At 57.1% G+C, this 25,604-nt stretch overlaps 1 protein-coding gene across 7 annotated transcripts in view; it reads right to left on the bottom strand.

Annotated features, from left to right (window-relative positions):
* Positions 1-154: 154 nt before the first annotated feature.
* Positions 155-25,604, bottom strand: part of ZBTB46 (zinc finger and BTB domain containing 46) — a 47,720-nt gene continuing 22,270 nt past the window's right edge. For 5 of the 7 annotated variants that reach the window (XM_019637167.1, XM_019637169.1, XM_019637170.1 and 2 more), the window contains 4 exons: positions 22,826-23,795; positions 16,749-17,012; positions 6,086-6,261; positions 155-3,728 (listed from right to left, as the gene is read on the bottom strand). In XM_019637167.1, coding sequence (XP_019492712.1) covers positions 3,354-3,728; positions 6,086-6,261; positions 16,749-17,012; positions 22,826-23,762 — 1,752 coding nt within the window. In that variant the 5' untranslated portion in view covers positions 23,763-23,795 and the 3' untranslated portion in view covers positions 155-3,353. Of the gene's footprint in view, positions 3,729-6,085; positions 6,262-16,748; positions 17,013-22,825; positions 23,796-23,968; positions 24,367-25,604 lie in introns of those variants that run through there. The other 2 variants (XM_019637172.1, XM_019637166.1) reach the window with 2 other exon arrangements.

The raw sequence follows: 25,604 nt of genomic DNA, 5'->3' as shown, positions 1-25,604 counted from the left end.
ATGGAACTGGGACCCTGCCACAGGCAGAGGTGGTGGGTTGGGCAGGCCTGGAAGGCCGGCTACAAGCTGTAAAGGGCTGGGGGTCACTCTCTGGCCACCTCCGCCCAGCGTGAGACTGGAGGAGGGGACACTGAAACACACGTGAGGCGTCTGCTTGAGCAGCAATTTCCCAATTTATTGAAAGTGATCGCTTTGCAAGAACGTCTAAGCTAATCCCGTCACAGAAAGGAAACCCGCAGGCAGGCCCGGAACCCAGGCAGACAAGAAATCGCAAGACCACTAGAGAATGTTGTTTACCTGTCCTATGGCTACAGAGAAGCAGGCGACAGCCCTGACATCCCACCAACCGATTACGAAACCTCCTCCCCCCGGTATGAAACACATCGCCAATACAAACACAGGTTTATAATAATTAATATAAAGTCAGTATAATATAGATTATCCCCAGAAAAAAATCAACACTCTTCAAGCACTGCCCTTTTTTTGTGTTTTGTTTTTGTTGACAGGTTGATAGCATGTTGAAAAAATAAATATTTAAGGAAAGCACACACACAGCACCCTCACTACAAGTATTTCTAAAAGGGCTGCATACAAAACACAACATAGGGTCTAAAAATTAAAAAACAACCATTAAGTATGGCTTTTTAAGAGTTGCACATGTCACAGAATGAGCAAAAATAAGATTATCTTTCATAATATTGCAAAAAGTTCCAGTTTTTGCATTTCTCAGAGTTTTATATAAAGGAAGATGTGCAAAGTTGGAAGCAGTAGCTGTGTCTTTTGAGTCAAGGTCCCAAGGTCCCTATTGAGTCCTGGCAGTGTTGTGACTTTCCCAAAACCCAGGGTCCAAATGTACAACCTGGTCGGGATCCGAGCTTGGAGCAAAAGTTGTCCGGGCCCCCTGCCCCACCCCCACCCCAAGAATTCACCACCCTCGGAACTGTTTTCCACTTTGGTGTTGCAAACACCAAAATGCAGACAGACACAAATGAAAAAGTACAAAACGTGAAATGTAAGCTACACACTTTTTCCTCTTCGTAAAAAAATATTTATTAGTTTAAACATTTGAAAAAAAAAAAAAGACCAGTCACATAAAAAAACCCTTCATGACACACCTTTCCCTCCACGCCTCCTGAGAGGTGACACACTCATCTCCATCTCAAATTTGACACCACATGGGAATGTGAACCTGCCAGCAGCAAACACCAGGGGAGCTTGATGGGGCAGGAAGTGAGGCCCTAGGTCTTCCAGTACAGTATTGGTTTTAAGGAAGAACACACCCCTGTGGCACTGACAGGGGACCCCCAGAAAGGTGAGCAAGGGCCAACCAGAATGGGGAGTGAGCAGGTCAGAAAGACCAAGATGTCCTGAGTGCAGAGGCAGAGGTGGCCCAGGCGCCGACAGGACAGCCTGAGAGGTGGGACCGGTGCAAAGCCCAGAGACACTTGTTGGTAGCAAAGGTCTGTTTTCCATTTTATAAGAAAGTAGGTCTGTTTAGAAAAGGGTTTAGAAAGTGGGGGGAGGTACAGAGTTCTGAGAGCCCGGGGGGCTCAGCCAGGCCTCCCTGGTGAAAGGCCGAAAGGGGAGTGCGTCCAGCCCCTGCCTGGGCCTGGCCCACAGGGCAGGAAGAGCTGGCAGCACAGAGGGCTCAGCGCCCGCCTGGCTCCTGCCCCAGCGCGGGTTTGGGAGAACCTTGGCCCTTGTCTTAAGGATGCCAGTGTCAGGAACTTCCGAGTCCCCAGCAGAGGGACGTGGGGGCAGGCAAGCCAGGTGACAGCTCCAGTAAGAGTGCCTTCTTGGAACTCATAGAAGCTGGCTGATTTTACTGAAAAATAACACAAAAGCCGGGACTTCTCCCCTGGGGCAGGACTTCAAGGACAGCACCATGTCCCGTGCACGGGCCGGGGCCAGCCCTGGACACCCTGCCACCCAGCAGCAGCCCAGGAGGCTAGTGCCCCAAGCCACCACTGAAACCTGCGTCAAGGTTTTGTGGTGTTTTCCACCTAGAAAGAATAGACGTGACACAATAGCAAACGTGGTGAAAGCCATTTTGCTTAGAGTCTGTGGAAGAAAATAAAAACACTGTCTCCAGCCAGGCACGGTGAGTCCTTGTGTGGGTCAAGTGGCAGGATTGTGGGAGCCAGGTGGCTGTGAGGGAAGGCAGTCTCAGCAACGAGGGGGTGTCGGACACAGCCCGAACATGGAAGACAGACAGGCATCTGTCCTTTGGCTGGCAGCACTCACAGCCAGTGGTGCAGCAGGCAGGGCCTTTGCTCTCCACGGGGCGGGGATAGGTCATGAGGACAGGTCAAAAAAGAGAGGACAGGTCGTGGGCTTGTGTGACAGCAAGGGGACTTGACCAACGAGCCAAAAGAAAGACAACTCTGTTTTGTCAAGTGAGAAAAATAATGCCAAACCCAACAATTCCACGTAACTGCCTCTGCATGTGTGTGACTACTTCGAAAGTTCGGTTACCCACTCGGGGAGGCGTGAGCAGCGCCCAGCAGTCAGGAGCACAGCCTCCAGTGCTAGCAGCAACAAAGGAAGCGCCTAGGGGTGGGGAGGGGGTGGCAGGCGTGGCCTGGGTGCCGCAGGGTGGGCAGAGCCCAGGCTCTCCAAGGAAGTGCACACAGAACTAAGAGTGGGGCACCCTGCAGGGACCCCGAGTGGGCCTGCAGTGGGGACCAAGGTCCCCAGCCGCTGCCTCCACCAGAAGATAGCACCTGGGAGCCCTCAGCCCGGCGGGGCTTCTGCAGCTGTTCTGTGTGGAGCACCAAAGCCCAGGGCCTCTCTGTATGGAGGACCTGGGTTCTGCAGGCAGCAGAGCCATGAGGACAGAGAGCTCCGGGCAGTGACCAGGCTGCTGTGAGGGGTGTGGGGGGACGGGGTGGGCTGGAGCACAGCACGCAGCGGGGAGCACACAGAACCCCCCCCCCAACACCTCTCGGATCCGAGCAGCGCCGACCCTGATCTGGCCACTGGGCCATCGGGCATCCCAAGGCCAGGTCGGCCCCATGGGCCCCCTTGAGGCTCAGCCCATACACACCTGCTGGGGACCCTCTCTGTCCCCACAGATGGTGGGAACACGCTCTCCCTTCACTCAAGCCCACCCTGCACCCCACCAACTCCGTATTCCATCCCAGAGCCCCCCACGTGCTGGGGCCGCACCTGCTTCCGAGACCACAGGGCTGGTTTCTCTGTGTGTGTCTGGGGGGCGGGAACAGGATAGAGGGGACCTGGAGAAGGGGCTGCCAGGAGTCAGCACGGCCCTGCCCCAGCAAGTGAAGACCCTAAGCACGCACACACAGGTGGAGGTGTGGCACTGCCACTGCTGCAGCCCCCAGCCAGGGGGCCTAGGAGATCCAGGCAAAGTCCTTGTCAGGCCCACCTGAGGGGCTGCGGGGCTCCCGGGGCGAGTCATCGTCGTCCTTGTCGTCCCCCAGCAGTGCGTCCTCGTGGGCCAGACCCACGTCGTCCTCATCCTCACCCAGCTCCTCCTCACCCTCCCCTCGTGGGTCGTCAGGGTCCTCCAGGTAGGGCCCGTCGCCAGAGAAGAGCTCGGGGGAGCCGTCGGTGCCAGCGGCATCCAGCGGCCCGGCCATGCCGTGTCCCGCGCAGTCGGCACACACGCCGTGGCGCCGGGACCCGTGCTTGATGCCCACGCTGGCGGCTGACATGAACACGCGGCTGCACAGTTTGCACACGTACTTCTTGTCCTTACTGTGAACCTGCGGGGACAGGGCGGCCAGTGAGGGGGACGGGGTCGTGACCAAGGGTCATGTTGGAAAGGGGGTGCTGGGCTGTCCTTCCTGTGTGTGAACACTGCCAGACCGGTGTGTCACTGTCCCGGACTCCCTGACCAGTGGTCCCCCCGTTGTCCCATCACGCCTGGCCCAAGACCCTGTAACGACCTTGTAGGCTAACGAGTGTGGCCACCCACTGCAGCAGACATAGGGTGGGGAGCAGGTCTGGGGCAGGGAGCCCCCGGGAAGGCTGGGCGGGACGCTCAGAGCCCGTGCCTATTCTAGAAACGCAACCTGAAACGATGTTGCCCCCAGGATCCTCCTGGGTCTTTGTTTCTTCGATAAATTTTAAATCCAGGGCTTCTGCAACCCTCCCCCAACAAAAGGACAAAAATGAAAGGCCCAGCCACAGGGACGCTGTTTGGGGAGCAGGGCGGGGCAGGGGGCAGTGCCAGCCACAGGGACACCGGAAGCGACAAGGACCAGATGGCCGGGTACTCATCCGAATGAACTACTGGAAGGACGGGCGAAGCAGGGAAGCGGGCGCCATGGCAACCACGGCTCAGCTGGTCCAGTGGAAGCCGCCCCTGCATCTGCTGGGAGTCGGGGTTCAGCCACGTCCTCGGGATCAAGAGCCCCGGAGAAGTTAAAGGGAACGATGGAGACCCCCTCCACAGAGAAAAATAAGCCCTCACGTTTCAAGCACACGTCCAGGGAGGCTGACCCTCCGGGAAGCCCACCCGCAAACCCACGACAAAAGTCCGGCCTCATCCAAGCTGAACGGCAAGGCCGAGCCTGCGCCTGGAGCAGGACCGTGTTTACTGGAGTATGAATGCGGTTTTGCTACAGAAAACATGTAGCAACCCACGTTACTATGACTTTCTAGCACTTGTTAGTGGGGCACACAAGAGGCAGTTCTCTTTGGACACGACCCCTCTCTCTAAAGCATTCGCTAAAAGGGGCCTCTGCAGCTCACTGTGGATTAAGCAGAAGCAGTAGAGCTGGACAAAAGGGACTTTGGAAGTCACCATGTCCAGCGGCCTTGCAGCCATGCCCTCCAGGTCCAGGGCTGTTGCTCTCCTCCTCTGCGGGACACCACCTTGGGGAGCTGGGGCCCCTACTCCCACGGCTGTCACCAACATCCCCCAGCTTTTCTAACTGACCTCAAGGGATCTCCCCTAGGTGTCTTCACCCCCAAGTAAGTACCCCTGCTGGGCTGGGAAAGCAAACAGCCAGGTAAGGCTGCCCGGTGGGAAGGGTCCAGTGAGAGCCCAGTCTGGACGGGACCCCGACGCAACCAGAGCCTCCAAGCAGTGAGCTCTGCACACTGTGCTGACAGACTCGCACAGCAAGGACCTGTTCACTCAAGTGGCCGCCCTGCCAGCAGCCAGGCCCTGGGGGCTCGCCTTGGCCCAGCCCCAAGGCCACCACTCTGCCCGCCTGGGCCACGCTTGCCGATATGATATGGCCCCTCCAGACTGGCCTGGCCGGCCTCGCTCCCACGCCTCCTAGTGGGTCTATTCCTGATGGTCAGCAAGTCAGCATGCTACAGATGTCCAGCCAAGCCTGTGTACCCACAGGTGACTCTGGACACCCCTAAGATCGCAAACTGACAACATCACACAACGGCCTCCCCTCAGCCCCACGCAAGCCCAGGGCTGCCTCCACCGCCTCTCCATAAACAGCTCCAAGCCCGAGCTGGCCCACCTGCAGTCCTGCACCCCACCTCCAGTGCACATTCAAGGGAAGCTCAGTCACCACGTGCAGCCTCCTGGTCCGTCCCCAGCCCAAGCCCCCCGGCTTCTTTGGCTTATCTCACCCACACAGAGGTCCCTCACCCTGTCTTTTTTGGGGAATATGCCTCCATTTCCAGGAGGACCTTTTCTATCATTTCCTGGCCAAGCACATCCACCATTCAGTTCCTGCTACCTGACGACTTCAAGCCAGTGCCCATGAGAAATAGGTAATCGACACCTTTCAAGGGCATGTGGCTGTGAGACTGGGGTCCCGTAGCAACTGGGGTCCTGCAACTACTTCAGGGCAGGGGTACAGAGGAAGTGGCCATGTGGGGATCCTTGGGGGGCCTCAGAAGAGGAAGCATTGCTGAGGTCAGGCTGGAGCAGAGGGGCCCCAAAGGCAACCTGGGGGGGGGTTCTTCTGCACCCAAGCCTGGGGGCGCAGCCGGCTGGGGTACACGGGGGTTGGGGTGGACCCCACTTCAGGACTTCCTGTGGCATTCTGCACTGCCAGCCACGCACCCCGGCGGAGCGCAGGGTGGAGCCCAGAACATGCCCTGCTGTCCCCAGCCGTGCCCCAACGCCGTGCCCCACTGCCGCACTCACCAGTGTGTGTCGCTTCATGTGTTCGCGCCGCGTGAACTTCTTCCCGCAGATGTCGCAGGGGTAGGGCCGCTCGCCCGTGTGGGAGCGCATATGCCGCTTCAGGATGCACTGGTGCATGGCCGAGAAGCTGCAGTACGGGCACTTGAACTTCTTCCTGATCACCGTGAACTCGTTCACTGAAAGAAGATAACAGAGCGAGTCACCACACGGCCACCGGCCGAGGGCCCCCACTCACACTCTCCCCACCGGCCTGAGGGCACAGAGCTTTTCTCCTGAGGTGTCAGAGGTACTGGGTGGCCAGGGACAAAGAAAAGTCACAGGCGACTGCACCCACTTCTCAGACACAGCCAATTTCTTACATGTCAGCATCGGAAACACAGTGAGTCACATAAGGGATCGTAACAGAAACAGTGTCAGCACCGGTGAGGCAGAGGGCAGCCATGGCCAGACCCACATATCTGCAGGACGCAGCGCTGCTCCGTGAATGCAGGGGAGGTGCCGCCTGGTGGACATCGCAGAGCGAGCGACAGGTCAACACCGCCCCAAACGCTCGTCCCACTTCTACCTCCCTGCCTTTTTAAGAAAGCAAGCCATGGGCTCAGAGGGTCACCCTGTGGCCAGCTCGGCTTTGTGGCTGAGGCCACATTCCACACCAGGACAACGCCACGGCCTTGGAGGCCCAGGTGTTAGCCGCACTGGGGCAGCTCACCCCAAGTGGCAGTGCAGATTCCACGGTCACACCCTCTTGAGCCTGAAGGGCGTCCTCCCAGCACCCCAGAAATCCAAAGTCCTCCTGAGCAAGTCCTGCAGTTGCATTTCCTCCTGGGCAAGGAGCTGGGTGGCAGACATCTGTCCCCCCACCCCCACCCCACCCCCCATCTGGATGCAGCTCCCCGGCTGTCACACCACCCACAACCCGCAGGGGCACAGAGCGCACTCAGCCGGTTATCAGCACCCAGAGGACAAACCAGGGGCAAAAGCAGCAGACTCAGCCCCAGGCGACTAGTGGAACGAACGCCAGCAGGAATGGGAGCAGCCGGTCAGGTCGGGGTGGCCTCTCTCCACACCCTCAGATCCCTACCAAATGTCTACGCCTGGCAGGCTCTGGCCACAGTCACGACCACCCCTGGAGGCACCGAGAGGGAGGCCGACATGAGGACAAACACTGCAAATAACAGCCCAGGAGAGTGGGGAGGGGGAGGGGCTGAGGTGACCCAAACCCTGGGCCCTTCCCTGGGGTGATCGGGCCAGCCAGCCGGAAGAGTGACCAGACAGTTCACTCGAGCTCCATACCCATCACACAGAGGCAGGTACCCCTCACCACCATCTCCGTGACGCATGCCCCCATTCTGCTGCTCAGACCCCAGCTATGGACACATCACCATGAAATGGCACCAACTGGATGGTGCTGAGCAGTGACGCTGAGCTCAGTGGCCCCTGGACGTGCCCGGGGTCTGTGTGTGTGTCACTCTGCAGCCTGCGCCTGAAACACGCCTGATTAAACACAGGGAAAACCTGAGTGGAAAACTCTGTTTTGCTTGTTAAACAAGCCCTAAATTTTCTCCCAAGAGCCCTTACAGGGCATCTAAATAATCATACAGCCCAGGTTTCCACCTTTTCCAGAGCGTGTGTCAGTAGGACCATTTGCAAGACCTGCCAGGGGCTCCAACCGCTCGCGTCCCCGAGAACACTCTGCTCTGGGGTCTCCCGCACCCACGATAGGCAGTGCATGCCAGGGACACAGCTGCTAAGATGACCATTTCCACGACCAGGCCAGACGTGAGGCCATTAGGGCCCAAGACTGGGCTGTGTAGCCTGGAGCACAGCTCACAACCGTCACTGCTCATCTTCTGGTTTCTGAGCCCAGAAAAGGACCTCCGAGTCCCCACCAGGCCTGAGAACCAGGCTTTCCGGGTCTCTGCCAGCTTTCTAAGTCCTGTCCTGCAAAGGAAAGCATTTTCTTACATTCAGGGGCTTTTAACATGCATGCGTCCATGTGGTGGAGGCCGTGGGAGGGACGTGAAAGCACGCAGGAGGCATGAGAAATCACCTGTGTCCTGTGACACAGAGTGACTGCGGTTAACAAAACCTGTCTTACAAGGTGCTTCTACGCATAAACATGTAACTTTTAAAATTATAAATTGGAACGGTGACGTACACAGTTACATAGAACGTCTGGCACTTAACATGCTGTGACCACCTGTTCACGTTACGACGTTAACCTGCATGGTATTTAAATGTCTGATGCTCTGAGCTTAGTAACTGGAGGTGCCTCTCTTCCACCCTTGAGAGTAATGCTGCAAGGGGGTCCCTACAAATGGCTCTGATCACCTGCTGACGACAAGCTCTGAGAAGCACCCTCCCCGCCATCTGTCCCTGTTGGCCATGGCCCCAGCCCTCACCACCGGCCCCACCGGCCCTGCCATGGTGTAGGGCATCCACCAACGCCATGCTCCGGTAGATGGGACACAGATGATGGTCACTGCTGTCACCATAACTGTTCTCTGTAAACTTGGCTCACTGGCTGGGAAGGAAAGCCCGAGCGATTCAGCAGCTTTTTCACTGAGGAGGAGCCAACCCTTCCCAAGGGGAGGCTTCGAGGACGGGGTCCCAGCTCCTGGGGCCAGGTTGGGCTGGGCCCTCCTGACAGGTGGGTCCCACCAGGACACCCATTTGTAAAACTGGCCAAGAAGGAGAGGGAGAAGAACACTTGTGGTGCGGGACACACAGAAGGAGCTGAGCTGCAGGGGAAGACTGTCACTCCAGGCACAGCTCCCGAGGAGGCCAAGCTCACCGCCTGCAGCGGTAACCAGGCCTGGCCCCGACTGCCCTGCCGGTCAGGTAGCTGTGTGACTCCCCTGTCCTGCCACCCTCCGTGGCCGGGTTCCATTATCACCACATAGAGTGAGTGTGCTGTCCACTCAAATGGAAACCGAGGACAAGGACACTCACACTCACACACACACTCACACTCACACACACGCTCACACTCACACTCACACACACAGACGTGATGGGCACCCAAGTTTGTGAAGCCACCCATTCACGTCCTGTGAGGATGGTAAGTATCATGAGAAGCCCAAAACAAGTATAAACACGGAACAAGTTTTGTGGAAGTTGAGTTGGCCTAGATGAAGAACCAACCCTTCATCCCTGAAAGTCTGTGTGTTCAGGAAAGATTAATGTTACATAACGATAAGTTTAAGAACTCTTTGAAACCAACCCGAGCCAAAGTATCTCAGTGAGAAATCCAACAACGTAAGAGACGGAGTACCTGAAGGAGCCGCTGGAAGTGCCGTACGTTGGACGACCGTGTAGTTTTACGGGAAATAATATTAACGGTAAGAACAAAATCAAACTGCTATCTGGTCTAAAAACGCTTCCCATGCCCCTCATTTTACCAGCTATCACAAACCTATTTCTTTTAGGTACTAGGGGACCTGTCTGAAATTTTTAAATTGTTTTAAAATTTAACCAAGGCCTTTCTGCCCAACTGCCCAGAGACCCTGCGCAATGCCGTTCTCCTCGTGGGCCCTGGTCCATGCTCCACCCACCAGGGAGAGTCACCCAAACGAGCAAGAAAAGCAGCTGCAGGGTCCGAGTCCTGCCCAGTGAACACAGAGGCCACAGGTGGAGTAACCTCCCGAATGATCCAACAGCTCAGAGAGGCATCGTGACCAACTAAAAAGAAAAGGCAGTCTCTAGAAATGATAGTCAAACGCAAATGACCACTGACATAAACCTGACCTCTGGAAAAGGGCAGTACCCACCAGCCCACCCACCTTTTAACTCCTGGGGACGCCACTGGAATCGGGTTGCCTCAGCAGCAACACCCTAAGCCTCTCTGAAGACACAGCCCACATGTGGATGGCGCCTGGTGAGGTCACATCAGGGATGGGTGTGCACAGGGGTGGGGGCGCCTGTCAGACTGATGGGAAGCACAGCTCTCTCAGTGCTTTCTGTGCGCCCTGCCGGGAGGCGCAACTCTGAGTACTCCAGAGCCAGGCAGGAGCCACCTGCCTCCTTCCGAAGCCCACCTGCTGCTTGGCGAAAGGTGACCTCTGCCCTGGTCCCAGAGCCCTAATGCCCACAGCCAACATGGGACCCAACATGTGACAATGGGGACAGCAGCAAACAAAGCACTCTATTTAAAAAGCAGCAGCGCTGGTCACTCCTTCATGCCCGGAGAGATGCTATGAGGCCAGCACGCCGGGCTGTGGTGCTGGGTTTGTCCTCGGACCTTTAGAGCAAGTAATGGGGTCAGGACTATCTGTTTCCTCTTCCGGGGACAGTGGCACATCTCCCTGTCGCTCCCCTCCCACTCTGCCCCGCACGTCGGCAATCCTACGTGATCCCAGTGAACCCACACCCAGCCCCATGGCCGGGAGGCTGGAGGCACACTTGCCCACGTGGGCACCGAGAGGTCTTCACCTGGCCGCCCGTGTGGATTCAAAGGATGACCACTTTAAAGGCACAAACGGATGCCAAGGCCCAGCTCCCAGCAGCTCCCCCATCCCACGTGGCTTTGCCATCAGCCGAGGGCCACCTGGACCTGAACGCCGGGCCTGGCCATGCAGGGAGCACATGCGACCTCTAGTCAAACACAAAGGCACCTGGTCAAGGCTTTCCAGCCCCAAAACCTCATTTGCAGTGAAGGCGTTGGTGTCCCTGGGCATTTTCCCCATGAGGCCTTCATGATTTCAGGGCAAAGCTGTCAGCACCCTAGCACTCTGGGCACATCCCTCAGGCCTGTGGGGGAGCACTGGCCGCATACACGCGGGAGGAAGCCCGGCGTCCTGCACAGGCCGCAGCCCCTCAGAGACCCGCCCAAGGAGGCTCGCGGCTCAGCCCAGGTCTCCAGGTCTCAAGAGGCATCGATCTAGAACGAGAGACAGACGAGTTACAAGCCATCAGGGAGGGATGAAATCGAGAAGACCGTTAGAGCAGGTGCATCTTGTCACCTTTTACCAGGTCCCTGTCCAGCCACCAGAAGGACTACCTGTCACAGGTCGAGAAAGGAAGGCTACAATTAATTCTCAACAGACGCTCGCAAGGAAGATGCACATGAACCGAACACGAGGTCTCCCACAGAACCGCCCCTTAGAAAGGACGGCACAGGGATGGCATTCAATCAATTCCAAGTGATGTGGTTAAGCTCTTTGTCAAGGCTTGCTTTTCCTCAGGGACACAAACAAACCTAACAGATCTTACACAAGCCACCCCTGTGCATTCAGGGACAGGAGGTCCTATCTGAGGTCCCTGTGTCGGCGGGGTGGTTGGCGGGGCAGCGACACGCATGGACCCAGCACTGCCCAGCTTCTGCACCCGGCACGTCCCGCCTGCTGCCACATGACCCAGACATCTTTCCATTGGGGGAGATTCGCCAGAGGAGCATTTTTATTTAACTATAAAAACCAATTTAACTTCATGTAACATGCTGCTGTGAGTGTGAAACGACTTTACTGTAAAAGCTAGGCCCTTGGTCAGCCTAGAAGGGGTCTGCCCTCTGCCCGCTGAGCCAAGTGTGGGCGAGACGGAGCTCTGTGCAGCTGTTTCCACAGAGCTCAGGACATGCCAGACACGCTGAGCACGTGGTCAGGGCACCGCGCCTGGTGGGACTTGTACCGGATGGGTGATTGGGCCGCGCGGCCGTGTGCTCGTCTCACCTGGGCTAGGGGCTGGCTGTCCTCCGCCTAGGTCTGGCAGGTCACCAGGGCAGTGTCCCAGGCTGAGTGGAGGGTGGAGGGGGCGCTCTGCTATCACGCCCCCCCATGTGGCTCAGGCTGGTGCCAGGCCCTGGGAACACAGGAAACGCATCTCCGTCACAGGAACGGGCAGCAGCTGGCGGGTTTGGAGTGTTCTGGAAGTGCCATCCTCGACCTTCCTGCAGTGAGCAGAGCGCCATGTGTGACGAGGCCTGGGCGCTTGGGTTCTTTCACCAGCTCCACCCCGAAAGCAGGACGTGCCGGGGTCTCTGTGCCTGACGTGTCCGGGGCAGGGTCTCTCTCCCAAAGGCAAAATGGTACGACAGAGGTTGCCGCCCAGAAAGTCAGGACCATTGTGAGAACATGGAGCATGGGCTGAGAAGCACGTCTAGGTGTGTTAAGCTGGCTGTTTATCAGAAGTGTAGTCACATCGTCAAACACCCTTTCACGAGAAACTTGAACATTCTAGGGTCTGTCCAGAACCCAGTAGAGGTCTCCAATTCCAGTTTTAAATATTCCTGAAACCATGGCCAAAAAGAGGATGGTTTTGGCCGTTCCCGGGGGCACATGCCTCCTGGACGGTTGGGCTCCCCCCACACAGAAGGAAGGCAGCAGGCCCCCCAGGCTGCCGCCCCGGGCCCTCTGAGGGTTCCCCCAGAAGAGCCCGTGGAGACTTGGTATATTTGGCCACAAATGTTGGGGGTTCCTCCACTGTTTCCACAGGTGGTATCGGGGGGCCACGCGCCCACCATAGCCAGGGAGATGCTTTTAGCGCGGGGGTTGTGTCAGGATGACGTCGAGTACCACACGGTCCTCGGTCTCCTGTATCCACGTGGGTCGGTTTACCGTCAGCGTGTTCCCAAGAAGTCGAGCAGTGACCATGTCCTTACGGTAATTTTAAGGCCCCAAGAAGGCGGCGCACAGGTCAAGGTTCTGCTTGTTCACTGCACACCACGCACGACTCCTAAACAAGGCGCGCTTCAAGCCACAAACGATGCTTTTCATGGCTCCTACTCAGTGAACAGCTATTAACAGGTAGGATGTTAGCTTGATGCTAAATACGTAATAAAGCCAAAGAATCAAAGAAACAGAAGTCCTCCTACGGAGAAATAAGTTAAGGTGCAATGACCTGGTAACGAAACCATCTGTGAAGTTAGACCTTTGAAAACTGGGGGACTGTTTCTAGAAGGTTCCAGAATCAGCCAGAAAGAGCCTCTGTTTGTTCCTGCTTGTGCACTGCCAGCAGTCAGTGGCTCTCTCAGACACCAGCGACCTCTCCCCCTTTCTTCTGCACGACTGCCATGACCAGACCACATCTGTGCACCACAGCGTCCCCTCGAGCAAACCAGTCAGCATGGGGACGGCTTGGGACCGCACAGCGCATCCTGCCAGGAAGTGCCGTCGTCCCCTCGTCTAACCGCAGCGAGCAGCAGGGCGGCAATGTCTCTGCTTTGTGATCAGTGCAGCCCAGTTTAGGCCATTTCTCCTTTCTGCAAACCCGGACTCAGGTCCTTACGAGCACACACCGTCCCTGTGCTCACCAGAGTAGCGGTCGAGAGGACACGAAGGCCACCAGGGGGGCACCTGGGGGTGCAGGGCCATCTCCAGACTGAGCCTGCGGTGGAGCACCCAGGAGAGCCCCCCACTGGGACGCAGAGGGGTGGGGAGCCTGCAGACCCTGCCGTGCCCACCACGTGTCACAGCCCCCACCCTGAGCAAGTTGCCAGCCTGTTCCTCCACAACACTGTCAATGGGAACGTGTCCCTGCCAACGACGACGGCAGGTCTGGACACAGAAAGCGGGGAGGAGGAGGGCCGGAGGCCAGTTCGAGGGCTAGATACTCCAGCACAGTGTGTCTGGGGAAACTGATGTCCAGGATCCAACCGCCAGCCGGACGGACGTCAAACGCCGCTGCTTCAGCCATTCTCGTCTGGCAGGCCATGTACCAGTGCTCAGCACAGCAGACAGCGATGCCACCCCGGCCACGACCGCAGCCTCCATGCACCGGCTTCCTCACGGCCACCCGCCTGCCACAGGAGGGTGACCATAGGATTACAGAAAATAAACTCTTTTTCTGGGTATTTCCAGTCCTCATTTTAGTGTATGCCCAGAAACTGGCAGATATTACTTAGGACATCAGAAAATGATCTTTTAAAATGACCCATCAGCTTCTATGGCCTCTCTGGCGGGCGGACGCGAGAGCCACCGCAGCCCACATGGTCAGCTGACCCGTGAAGGAGTCTGCCCGCTTCTCACTGTTTATGGGAAACGGGCAGGAGCTTACGAGAAAAGGGGTAACTCGAGGATATGAAGGGCAAGGGATTGAAACATATAGAAATACCAAAGCACTAAACCCACTCGCCAACTTCACAGCAGTACGAGAAATGGAGGGGGGGGCTCCCTCGGCAGCTCTCAGCCCCTCCGGCTGTGCTGACACGTGTGTGAGGCGGTTACATGAGTGTGTGAGGTGGTTACACACGTGTTTCAGAGCAGGTGTTGCTGCCCTCAGCCCAAGGTCAAGACTGACAAAATACACAGCGCAGTGACCACACGGGATGAGGTAAGGATCTAGGAGAAAAACCTACTCCAAAAGGCCCCCCCTAGAGGGTCACCACTCGGAGTGAGACCTGGGGCCTCTGCTGGGGGGACAGAGGAACCGAGGCACAAGGGGCAAGTCCACCCAGGGCATCCACGGCCAACTGCCCATCTCTCCAGAGCCCCTGAGTCATGTTCCACGGCACACGGTCGCTGCTGGACGGAAGGTGGTGAGACCAGGGGCTGGGGGCTGGCCGGACCCCTCGGCCCCATGCCAGCATGGTTCCCACACAGATGCAGCAAAGGCCTTTGCACAAGCCCACCCGGACACACACAGTGGAAAGTACCAACAAACCATCCCCTCGCTCATCACTCTTGGTGACAAGCACAGATCAGCCACATGGGGGCAGCACAGAGCCGGTGCCCCCTTCCTGGAGTCTGTGACATGCGGTGTTTGATTACCAGCGGCTAGAAAGAGACAGGACGAGTGTCCAGGCTCGCAGGGGACTGTGAGGACAGGCCAGAGCAGAGGGTCCTGGAGGCCCCCAACCTCTCCTTGGCCAAAAATGTCCAGTGGCATCCCAACCTGCTCCTTCCTCGTCACCCATAAAACCCATCCAGTCATCCCCTTGGCTGGATGTCCAGCTGCTGGACGTACCTATCATAAATTCCAGATGCCCCAAACGCCTGGAACCACCCCCCTCAGCTGTCCCAGGACCGGCACAAGTCGGACGGTCTCTGCCAAGTGCAGCCCTGATTCGCGAGGGGGAGAGGCTGACACGTTGGCACATTTATCACACACACTTCGCTCACGTATCTGATGTTTTACAAACGCTGTTGTGTTTAAATTCACAACAGCTGTGTAAGTGACGCTACCGTCAATCAGCTGAGGAAAATGAGGCCTAACAGTGGTTTTAAAAGCACGCCCAACGCCACACAGCCCTGGGCCTGACTTCCCAGCCAAGTCCTGTCTGCTGGCCATGCGTCCAGCCCGCCCCGGATACTGGCAGGACATGGAAATAAAGGGAACGTGAAAATTATTCTCCAGTCTTAGTCTTTATTCGGCATAAGCAATTTTCATCACTCCAACACAAAACCTGAAATGTTTCAATGTTCATGAAGACAAAGCTATGAAACTACTGTTTTTCAAAGTGGAGATTAAAGTAAAGACACTGAGGGGCCGGACGAGTGGCTCAGTTGGTTAAGAGCTTGCTCAAGAGTGCGAGCTCTGAGCAACAGGGTCGCCAGTTCGATTCCCAAGCTGAGCTCCCGCTGAGCTGCCAACAGGTGGCAGGATGGCTCAGCTAAAAATAAATAAATTAATTAATTAAATTGAATTAAATAAAGACACTGTCCCGAATCTTAATCTGAGATGCTGGCGGTTTTTCCTTCACTTCATCCCGTCAGCAGAGCAACGCTCCCACCCAGGGTGTCTCAGGCACCTCCACCCAACAAGCAGACCCCAGCGATACCCGGGGCAGGGCATTACCCCCTCTGCACTCAGCACCTCCCACGTTGGGGTGTGTCCGGCCCCCATGGAGAGAAGCGGGGCCACACCTCGGTCTTGCACACCCACACTGAGCATCACCTAGACAGTGCTTCCCCAGGTGACACACTTGGTGCCTCCTCCAGCGGCACACGGCAGCTGCCACAAGTGTCCCCAGAACGGCTCTCCAGAGTACCTGTGATGCAGGGAAAAGGCTCGCTCTCGGGCTGGCACCCGCGGGCTGGCGGGCAGGGTGGGTGTGACAGCTAAATGCCCTCGCGTTTTGGGGGCAGATGGACATCTGGAGTGAGCCCGCTGCTCACCAGCATGGCCGCACCCCAGCTGCCTCCGGGTTAGGCATTTGCTCCCGGCAACTGGAGACATTTAAGTTGCAAACACAATGTCCACTGCTTCTTACCCATCCATGTGTGACCAGCACTGTTTAATGGGAACAAAAGCAAGATGCACCCTGACCTCAGGCCCAGGGCACCCCTCCCCACGACGCAGAGGGGGGACAGGCACCAGCAGAGGGAGCCCAACCTGTCCCTCCTGCAGGAAGGCTCCCGCGTCCCCTGCCAGCGCGTCCTAACTCACAGGGCTCGTATCCCAGGCCTGCTCATCGTGCACACACTCTACGTTTGGTTAGGTTTTAGGTTTAGATGCCTCAATGTCAAGTACAGATGCTCCAACAGGCACGTGCTGGTCCCCTTCCTGCCACCGTGCCAGCCCCACATCCACTCTGGGCTCCCAGCACCACAACACATGGGTCCGATGTGACCTCCCGATGGACCTCAGCGGAGTCTGAGGGCACTGCGATTCCCCGCTGATGGCCGGAACCGACGCACTACGCCCTCAGCCAGCATCTGGCCACGGTCTGATCCCTGATGCAACTTTCCACTTAGAACCGAGCCTGGCAGCCCAGCGCATCAGCACTTACGGGACAGGGCGTGTGCGCCTTTGGGCAGGTACTCCAGCAACAGGGAGCTGTCATCCCCCAGCACGTCTGCCTTGAGGGACAGCAGGCTGTTCTTACTCATAAGCGCTGCCCGCAGGCTGGCCACTGCCGTGGCCTGCTGCAGCACATCATCCTTCTCGGGGGTGAGGGGCGGGCCCAGAAGACTCTCGTCCACGTGGGCATACAGGTCGGTCCTCTCCCCTCGGCTGTCAGAGCCACCAGGCTCAGTGATGGTCAGGTCCACATCTGCGGGAGGAAACAGAGAACAGGAGGTCATGTCAAGACTCTCCAAATGAGAGGGGCCGGCCAAGTGGCTCAGCTGGTGGTTAAGAGCATGAATTCAGCAACAGGGTCGCCAGTTCGATTCCCACATGGGCCAGTGAGCTGTGCCTGAGCCGAGCTGCCAACAGGTGGTGAGACGGCTCAGCTGGTGAGAGCACGTGCTCCTAACAACAAGGTTGCTGATTTGACTCCCACATGGGATGGTGGGCTATGCCCACCTGCAACTAAGATTGAACACGGCATCTTGAGCTGAGCAGCCGGGAGCTGCTGATGGGCGGCCAGATGGTGATTGGACTTGGCGCTGAGCTAGCTGCGCCCTCCGCAACTAAGATTGAAGGACAGCAACTTGGCTGTTCCCCTTCCCCAATTCCCCAACACTGTTCCCCTTCCCCAATTCCCCAATAAAATCTTTAAAAAAAAAAGAAAAAAAAGACTCTTCAAGTGGGAAAGAGGTGCATTCAGGAGAAGCCGGGGCGACGAGCTTTCTAACCACCCAGCTGCTTGTAAGGTCCCACCCTGCCAGCAGAGGTCACTGAGGTGCCCCCTGGACATGGCAAAGTCACAGCTAAGGCCGCAGGCCGGGGCTCAACTCCTAACAACAGGGGCCACTCCCCAGGACGAGGGGCTGCAGACTGAGGATCAGAGAAGGGGAGGCCTATGGAACTGTCAGACCGCCTTCAGCAAACCGCTAACTTCAACAGAGAGATGCACCAGCACTCCCGCGGAGTCCGTGGGAGGCAGTGCAGAGACCTGCAGCCCGAAGCGGAAGTGTGAAGCGTCCCCACCGCCAGCAGTCCGGCTGCAAGAAGAGACCTGCCACCAGAGGCTGCATCTCCAAAGCCACAGAGTCTTTCTGCTGGCACCCCGTGTTTCTGGAAAGAGCACTTTAGGACACCTCCTAACATAAGGATAATACCGTCCACATAAAACTTCAAAGTCACCGGTCCATTCTGAAGACTAGGGTTGTAAAGGAGGACAGTGAGGAAGTCTGACATATCTGAATACCGGAACATCCAAATCAGTGACAGACACGGCCACCACTGTGCTGGGCGCCGCCCTCTGGCTCTGGCTGGCTTCTGTGTCTACTCCGGTGGTTACTTTTAGAAGTGGGGGCGGGGCTGGTCTTTCCAGAGTTTACTGTTCTTCTAATGAGAAGGCAGAGAGAAAGTACCCAGAACGGGGAGTGTGAGGCCAGCCTCAGGTTCTAAGTGTCCCAGGCAGAGGGGACAGAGGGGCCACCGGACTCCAGGCAGACAGCCGTGGGACTCCGCTAAACCCAGGTGCCCAGCGAGGCTTCTCACCTTCCCGGGCCTTCCTTGGTCACAGCTTGAATTCAGAAAGAGGAATTTAAGACGACAATATCAAAAAGAAATTCTTCCAACGGCACAGAAGCTGAAAGCAGTGTCTGCATTGCACCTGACCCGTGTGTAGACAGTCCTACGCTGTGTAAAGCCACAAAGGGTGCTCTGCTTATTGTTATGAAAAGGCTAACACCACTGAAGTCACTCCAGGGGGCGGTGACCAGTGTAGTCCCGCCGCCAGCACCAGCAGCGGCTGTTCCTACAAGCCTAACCTTCAGGCTTAAAGTCGGTTCAGAGGGCAACTGTGGCTGTGTGCCCACTTCCAGGCTCCCACCAGGCAGACAGGATGCCCATGACACAGAGCTGGGCATCCGGCTCACACACGCAGGTTCCAGAAGCACCTCTGGCCCACGTCATTTGGCTGTCAGTGTGTGACAAGAAGTATCCCCTCCCTAACCCCCAAAAAAACAACTGTTCCAAGGCAAAGATGAATTTCCTGATGTGGAGGTCTCAAGGGCCAGCCGTGGCCCATCACCGTGAGAGCTGACAGCACACAAACGCTTCCTCAAGCGGCTGGAGTTGATCTAAGCCAACAAGTGACAAGACTCTGAAACCTTCATGTACCGTTGAACGTTTTGCCCCAGAACAGTTATCTGTGGTAACTTAGAAACAAACATTAATGGTGATGTGAAAAAAGTGACAAGCAGAGGGCACGGCCAGGTGGGAGGGGCTTCGCTGCAGCTCCTTGCTGCTGCCCTGTGCCCCCATGAACCCCAAGAGCTTGCAGGAAGGCCGCCCAGCAGCCCTGTCCACGCATCGTGTCACGACCACGTCATCGGAAAAGGAGCTATACTGGCCGTTCAGCAAAACCAAGGGTGAGTGCAGGCAGTGGCTCGAAAGCGTGGCCTCAGCCATGGATGAGCCAGAGGTGCAAAGACTGCCCATCACAGGGCACTCTTGTCTGCTGAGCTCACTGCCGCCCCCTCGGCCACCCACAGGCCCCAGGCTCTGCGGTCTCAGCCAAACGTCCCACTGGAGGGCGCTGCTGACAGACCAGGACAGATTCCAGGTCCTCAATCATACCGGGAGGAAAAGCATGTGGGGGTCAGCGGGTGCTCAGACCTGAGGACTGAGCAGCACAGCAGCCGAAGCTCCCCACCCCCATCTCAGGAACAGCCCCATTAGTCTGGGCGCTGCAGGCAGGTCTAGTCCCAGCCCTGCTGGACTGGCAAAGCATGTGGCATTACTTCAATTTTCTTCAACAGAGGTGATCCAATTTGGCGGTGGGAAGCGGACCTCTTCCACCAACGAACAGAGCACCTCTGCGCTCTCCCCAGCACTAGGAGGAAGGGGACCCTGGGCGCGTACCCCATTCATGCTTCATGGGTCTGATCAGGTCGGCATGTCAGTTAACTTAAACTCACAAGGTCCTGCTTCTCCAAACAAGTCCTCCCATGCCGTGTCCTGAAGGACAGCGGACGGTTCTGACAATCAGGTGGGAGGAGAGGCCACCAACCTCGGACCTTCCTCTTGCCAGGTCCTCCTTCAGGCCCAGTGATGGTCCAGGGGCAACCAGCAGAGTCCCCACCCCAAGAGCTAAGCCACCTGCTCCCCTCCCCCAGCAGGAGGGAGGCTGCTCACCCACCTGTGGCTGTTCTGTGGCTCCAAGGCGTTCTTACTCTCCCGCTGTCCTGGCCCAACCACGCCTCAGTTCAGGTGCACTCACTTTACCAACCCACACCTTCCCTTCCAGCTACAGAGCCTCGTGTTTGCAGACCCGCTTAGGGATGCGGGACGTGTGCAGGACGTCAGGACGAGGCACCTGGGCTCTTCCTGTAACAGTTTCTGAACCAGGAGCTACAAGCCTGTGTCCTTGAAGGCTCTGAGCTGCCCTGGGATCCCAGACGGGGGCTGTAATCAGGTGTGGATTCCAATGCACACTTCCTTGGAAGCTGCTGGGTTAGAACACACTTGGTCTTTTGCTCGGAAAAAAGTCATTCCAAACGCTGACAGGCCTGAGTCACCACAATCCCAGGTGGGGACACAGAGGGATCAGGACGCGTGTCCACGTCCAGTGCCCCAAACGACATGCGGTAACCACCGGACACATCTCTCTGCACACAGGCCTTGTCTCCCACAAGCAGGATGAGAATACAAATACTCTTCTCTAAGACGTAATAATCTCTAATGAAAACAAACTGGCCTCCATTGGAGAACACAATTTACGCTTCCAAACCCCACCCGGGGCCAGGACGCAGGAGTAAACGGCCACAGTGAGGCAGGCAGAAGCCATCCCACGCGAGCCCACAAGCTCACGTCCTCCTCTTAGCAACTCGGAATAATCTAGCAGGAGCGGCTCACAGTTGCCTTGACAACCCAAGGGACTTAAGACGTTAACAAAAGTACCAGCCGAAATCACTTGTTGGATTCTAAAAACACCTTCTGTTCGACAACTGCATTTAAAACATCAAGCCCACAGGCTGAAGGAGCCGACATGTCTTACTATGTCGGTGGACCCTCTAATCTGAAGGCCTCTGACACTGCAGCCTGTGGTGACGGGGGCGAAGGTGCGCCCTGTCCTCGTCTTTCAGCCGACACTGCTGCTTTTCAGGTGTCAGTGAGCTGGTGGAACAACACAGAACAGCCGACAGGGTCACCGCTGTCCCTCTCGTCACAGCTAGCAGGGGGATGGGTGGCTTTTCTATGGGCTCAGACACCTAGACTTCAACTTGGTTCAGTTAAAGTCCAACGGTTCTGGGGGGGCCGTCCATTGGGATCATTTGCAACGTCTGGTGACATTTTGGGGTGTCACAACTAGGGGATGAGTTGCTAATGGCATCCAGTGGGCAGAAGCCAGGGATGCTAACATCCTGCAGTGCCCAGGACAGCCCCACGGCAGCGGCATCCAGTCAGGTTGAGAGACCCTGGTCAAAGCAGCTGGTGCGGAAAGGCCAGGGGCCCGGCCCTGCGCTCAGGTGGGAACAGTGTAGCAGCCAGAGTCAATGCTGACACGGGCTACAGTGTATCCGGGGCGGTGCTACTTACCAAATACAGAGTTTCAGTTTGGGGAAGCCAGGGAAAGTTTCGGAAATGGATACCAGTGATGGCTGTATAACAACGAACGAGTGTATTTAATGCCGCTGAAGTGTATATTTAAAAATGGTTAAAAGGGTAAAGTTTATGGTATGCGTGTATGGTATGACAGTAATAAAAGCCCCAGTGTCGGGATGTGGGGGCAGGCCCGGGTGTACTCTTCCTACGATGGAGAGCAGGACTGGGGCTCACCCAGGTGCCCCAAGAAGCTTCCCAGGCGGGGCAGTGAGTGTCCCTAGCACACGGCAGCTTAGCATTTGTGACATTTTCCAGGGTGGTTTGCTGCCTTTGCCCACCTGCATCCATTCACTTGGTTGATTTCTAAGCTTTCTGGAGGGGCCTCCCCATGGCAGGCACTTGCTAAGAAGCCTCCATCCCGCTCTGGACCAAGCTCTGCTGGTCCCTAACGCCACCGCAGTGCTCATGTCCCCGTGTGCCTGTTGCCCCACCTGCCACTCAGAAAGCTCAGCACAACGTAACTATGTGCTCAGCGCGGGAGAAGCACCTGGCATTTGGTATCTGGCACTTGGTAAACATTTCATTTGCTGTTTACTAGTCAGGGAAACAGATACAAATTATGCTCCACAGCGTCAGAACCAGCTTCTGCACAGCTAAGCTGGGAGCCCGGGAGTCTCAGAATCAGACGCGCGTTGCGCTGCAGCCCAGAGGCTGCAGGAAGGAAGGCCCAAGTCAGCTGGTGTGAACTACTGGATGCCACCCTTGCTGGCAAGTAGGAAGGGCCCCTCGTTGTGAGGGGAGCTTGGTGGCCCCAAGTCTTCCAGGTCAAAGCAAACTTTGTACCAAAGACCAAACACATGCATGGAATGTTTTGTTCAACATTCACGACAGTGACCAAGGCACAAGTCTGCCGGACGGAAAACCCAGACCTGAAGGTGGGCGACAGCAGTTGATCCCTCCCGCCTTCACATCACGTCATTTACTGCATGTTCTCATCTTTAAAATGTTAGCGTTTAAATCTTTTCAAGTTAAGTTACCCAACCAGTGCTTATGAAAGCTCCCCATACAAAGGAAAGCCCACCTTACACCCCTCATGCTGGGGGCTCCTTCCAGGTGTCACCCACCTTCCCAGAGATTGACCCCACACTCAAGCTGCCCTCGGCTCCAGAAAAGCCCCACCAGGCAGCCCATGTGTGTCGGTGACACCGATGCTGTAATGGCCTTTGGGACATGTTGGTCACATTCCCTGCGCTCACACCGATTTATTGTGAAAGGAGGTGACCCACGGGAAGCTACAGACGTGAGCCTGTACATGTGCTGCTTCGTCTACAAAACGAGCGGCCACAAGGCCACCAACACACAGTGCCTGGGGCCACCACCACCCGACAGTGTCTGAGCCGGGCCTGTGACAAATCAAAGGCTTACTTGAGTCACGGCTGCTGAACGGCCACCCGGACGTCGGAAGGAAGGGCGGCACCGGGGAACCGGCCCGGCTGTCGTCCTCCACCTGCTGCGTGATGTGCCGGACGGTCTCTTTGTTTTTCCGATTCTTCCTCCGGCCTGTGGGCTGCCAGCCGTCCCCGCCAGCCTGCTCAGAGAAGGAGCTCTGGGTCGCAGCATCCCTGGCAGAAGGCGGCTCGCTCCCTCCGTAGTGAGGGGGCGACACCTGTTCCTCCTTGATGCGCAGACACCCATAGCCCACGTCGCCCGGCCACAGCGACTGCGAGGAAATGTCGTCGGCACCGTCGGCCTTGGGCTCCTGGTCCTCCTTGCCACAGCTGCTTCCTCCTTCGTGGCAGCTGGCAATGGCCGAGTCCCCTGAGGAGTTGGTGGGACTTGTGTGCCGGGCCAGCCATGGGGAAATGCTCCTCCCGGCCATCACGGCGGAGATGAGCGCGTCCGTGCCACTGCCGGGCTGGGCGCCCACCTCGAACTCCGACAGCTCGTCCGGGGCATCAGGCTTGATGCTGATGTCCAGCGCGGCCTTGATGAAGTCGTGGCAGGCCTGCACGATGTCCGTCATCTGCAGGAAGCTGGCGGCCGACATCACCTCGATGACGTTCCTGCTGGTGAGGGCCAGGTGGGCTGAGTACATGAAGTCAATGATGGCCTTGAAGCCCTGGGCCGTGACGATGTCCAGGTGCGTGACTGTGGCCTGGTCGGATGCCTTCTGCACCTGGCAGTACAGTGTCTTGAAGTAGCGGCTGCTGCCCAGCAGGACGTTCTTGTGAGCCTTGAAGACCTTGCCCTCGACGACGACGCACGCATCGCACAGGACGCCGTGCTGCCTTTGCTCGTCCAGTTCGCGCAGCAGGCGCCGGTAGTGGGACGCGATTTCCATGTCTTCCTTCCGGTCGTTCATCGGGAAGCCTTGCCGCTGCCTCTCCTACAGGCTCTGCGGACAAGAAGGGGAGAGTTACCCACAGTGGACACGACCGCCAGGCAGGGTGGAGACGGCGCAGGGCAGGCCTCCCAACGGCGCATGACCACGGGCACCGAGTGCCCTGCCAGGGAGCGCTGGGCCTCCACAGGCCGCCAGCAGGAGGAAGGCCCTGGTTTAAGACTTACCGCCATCATAATGGACATGGAGTCCTGGACAGGATCCCACACGCAACAAGCTCAGAACAAAAAGCAGATATTCCAGGAACAAGGAAAGCGCCCATCAGTAGGTGAAGTGGCTTTCTTACCCAAAAGGAAACTAGGTTAGATAATCCGGGTCCTCAGCCCTCACCTTAGAAGGAACATCCTTAAAAATAACAAAAACAGACTATAGAAAGCCCACTGAAAGCAGCTGTGTCACCACCATCACCCGACAAACTTCCTGAATGCAGCCCAAGGCGGCTCCAGAGGGAGTCAGCTTCCGGCTCCCTGTGCCAGCTCGGCCTCCGGGGAGGTTTTCAGTAAGTGGAATGGATGCGAAGGGGCTAGTGCTCTCAGGAAGCAGCCGGTCAGACTCCTGGGGTGTGGAACCATCTCCCGATGGGCACCCCTCCCGCCCCCCGCTCCCCCACACCGCGCTCCTAGCCTGCATCTCCCAGCCTTCCTACCTCAGCCTCTCTCTGCTGCCTGCCTTGGTTTCCCAGGGACCAAGTGCCATGGACCAGGTGGCTTAAACAACGGGGGCCTGAGTCTGGGACCGAGGTGTGGGCGGGCCTGCTCCCTCTGACAGCGCCGCAGGAGGACGCCCCAGAAGCGCCTGCTTCCGGCGGTGCTGACAACCCTCGGCTCTGGTGCTTGGCTTGTAGAAGCATCGCCCCGTCTGTGCCTCCGTGTTCACACGGTGCTCTGTCCCAGTGTCCCCTTCTCATAAGAACACCAGCCATGTTGGATTAGGGCCTACCCTACCCCAGTATGACTCCATCTTAGCTAATTACATCCAGATTAGGTCACTTTCTGAGGCACTTCAACAAAGAAATTCTGAGGGGACACATTCACCCCCAACACTTCCTGAGAAAGAGCTGTCAGAGTTTGATACTCCCTATGAAACGCCCCATTCTCCAGCCAGTCAAGCAGCAGCGCTCACCCAAAATGTGTTCAGTGGCAGAAGCCTGAGCTGGTCAAGGGGGTCTGTGTCTGGGGGCCGAGGCTGGAGGGGGAGGCGGACTCTGCCGGTGTAGCTTAGAAATTCCTTTATTTGCTAAAATTTGTTACAACACACAGGCCTTCCTCTAGTCGTTACAACATGTTTTCAATCATCACCCGAAATCATTTTTAAAGGCCCTGGTGAAAAAAATAGTTACTGTTTCCTATTTCACAGGCTGGGAAAGTGAGGCAGGAAAGCGCAGAAGGCTTTCCCTCACTCCGTCTCCCACAGACAGTCATGCTAACACTGTCCCCTTTGCTTCTCTTGCTGATGGCACCTGCTGTGACAGTGGAGCCACTACCCCCCGCCCAGGCCCTGGTGACCTCCCGCTGCACGTGCCCCCTCAGCTCTGCGCTGTCCAGGCACTGGGGCCACAACTGAGAGCCAGACCCCTGCCTCGACTGGCCGCAGACTCAAAGACAGGAAGTGCATATGCCACTTCTCTCCTGTGTCAGCCTTTTGGTGACAGAAGCCATGAGGACAGGCCATGAGGACAGCCCACTGAAGAGAAGCAATATGAAGAATGCTCAGGGCCGGCTGAGTGGCTCAGTTGGTTAAGAGCTCGCTCAAGAGTTTGAGCTCTGAGCAACAGCGGTTCGAGTCAGCCCGAGCTGAGCAGCC

Source organism: Hipposideros armiger, unplaced genomic scaffold, assembly GCF_001890085.2.
Source record: "Hipposideros armiger isolate ML-2016 unplaced genomic scaffold, ASM189008v1 scaffold_32, whole genome shotgun sequence".
Classification (NCBI taxonomy): domain Eukaryota; kingdom Metazoa; phylum Chordata; class Mammalia; order Chiroptera; family Hipposideridae; genus Hipposideros; species Hipposideros armiger.
The sequence above is the reverse complement of the archived record's forward strand: the minus strand, read 5'-3'. Positions and strand labels throughout refer to the sequence as shown.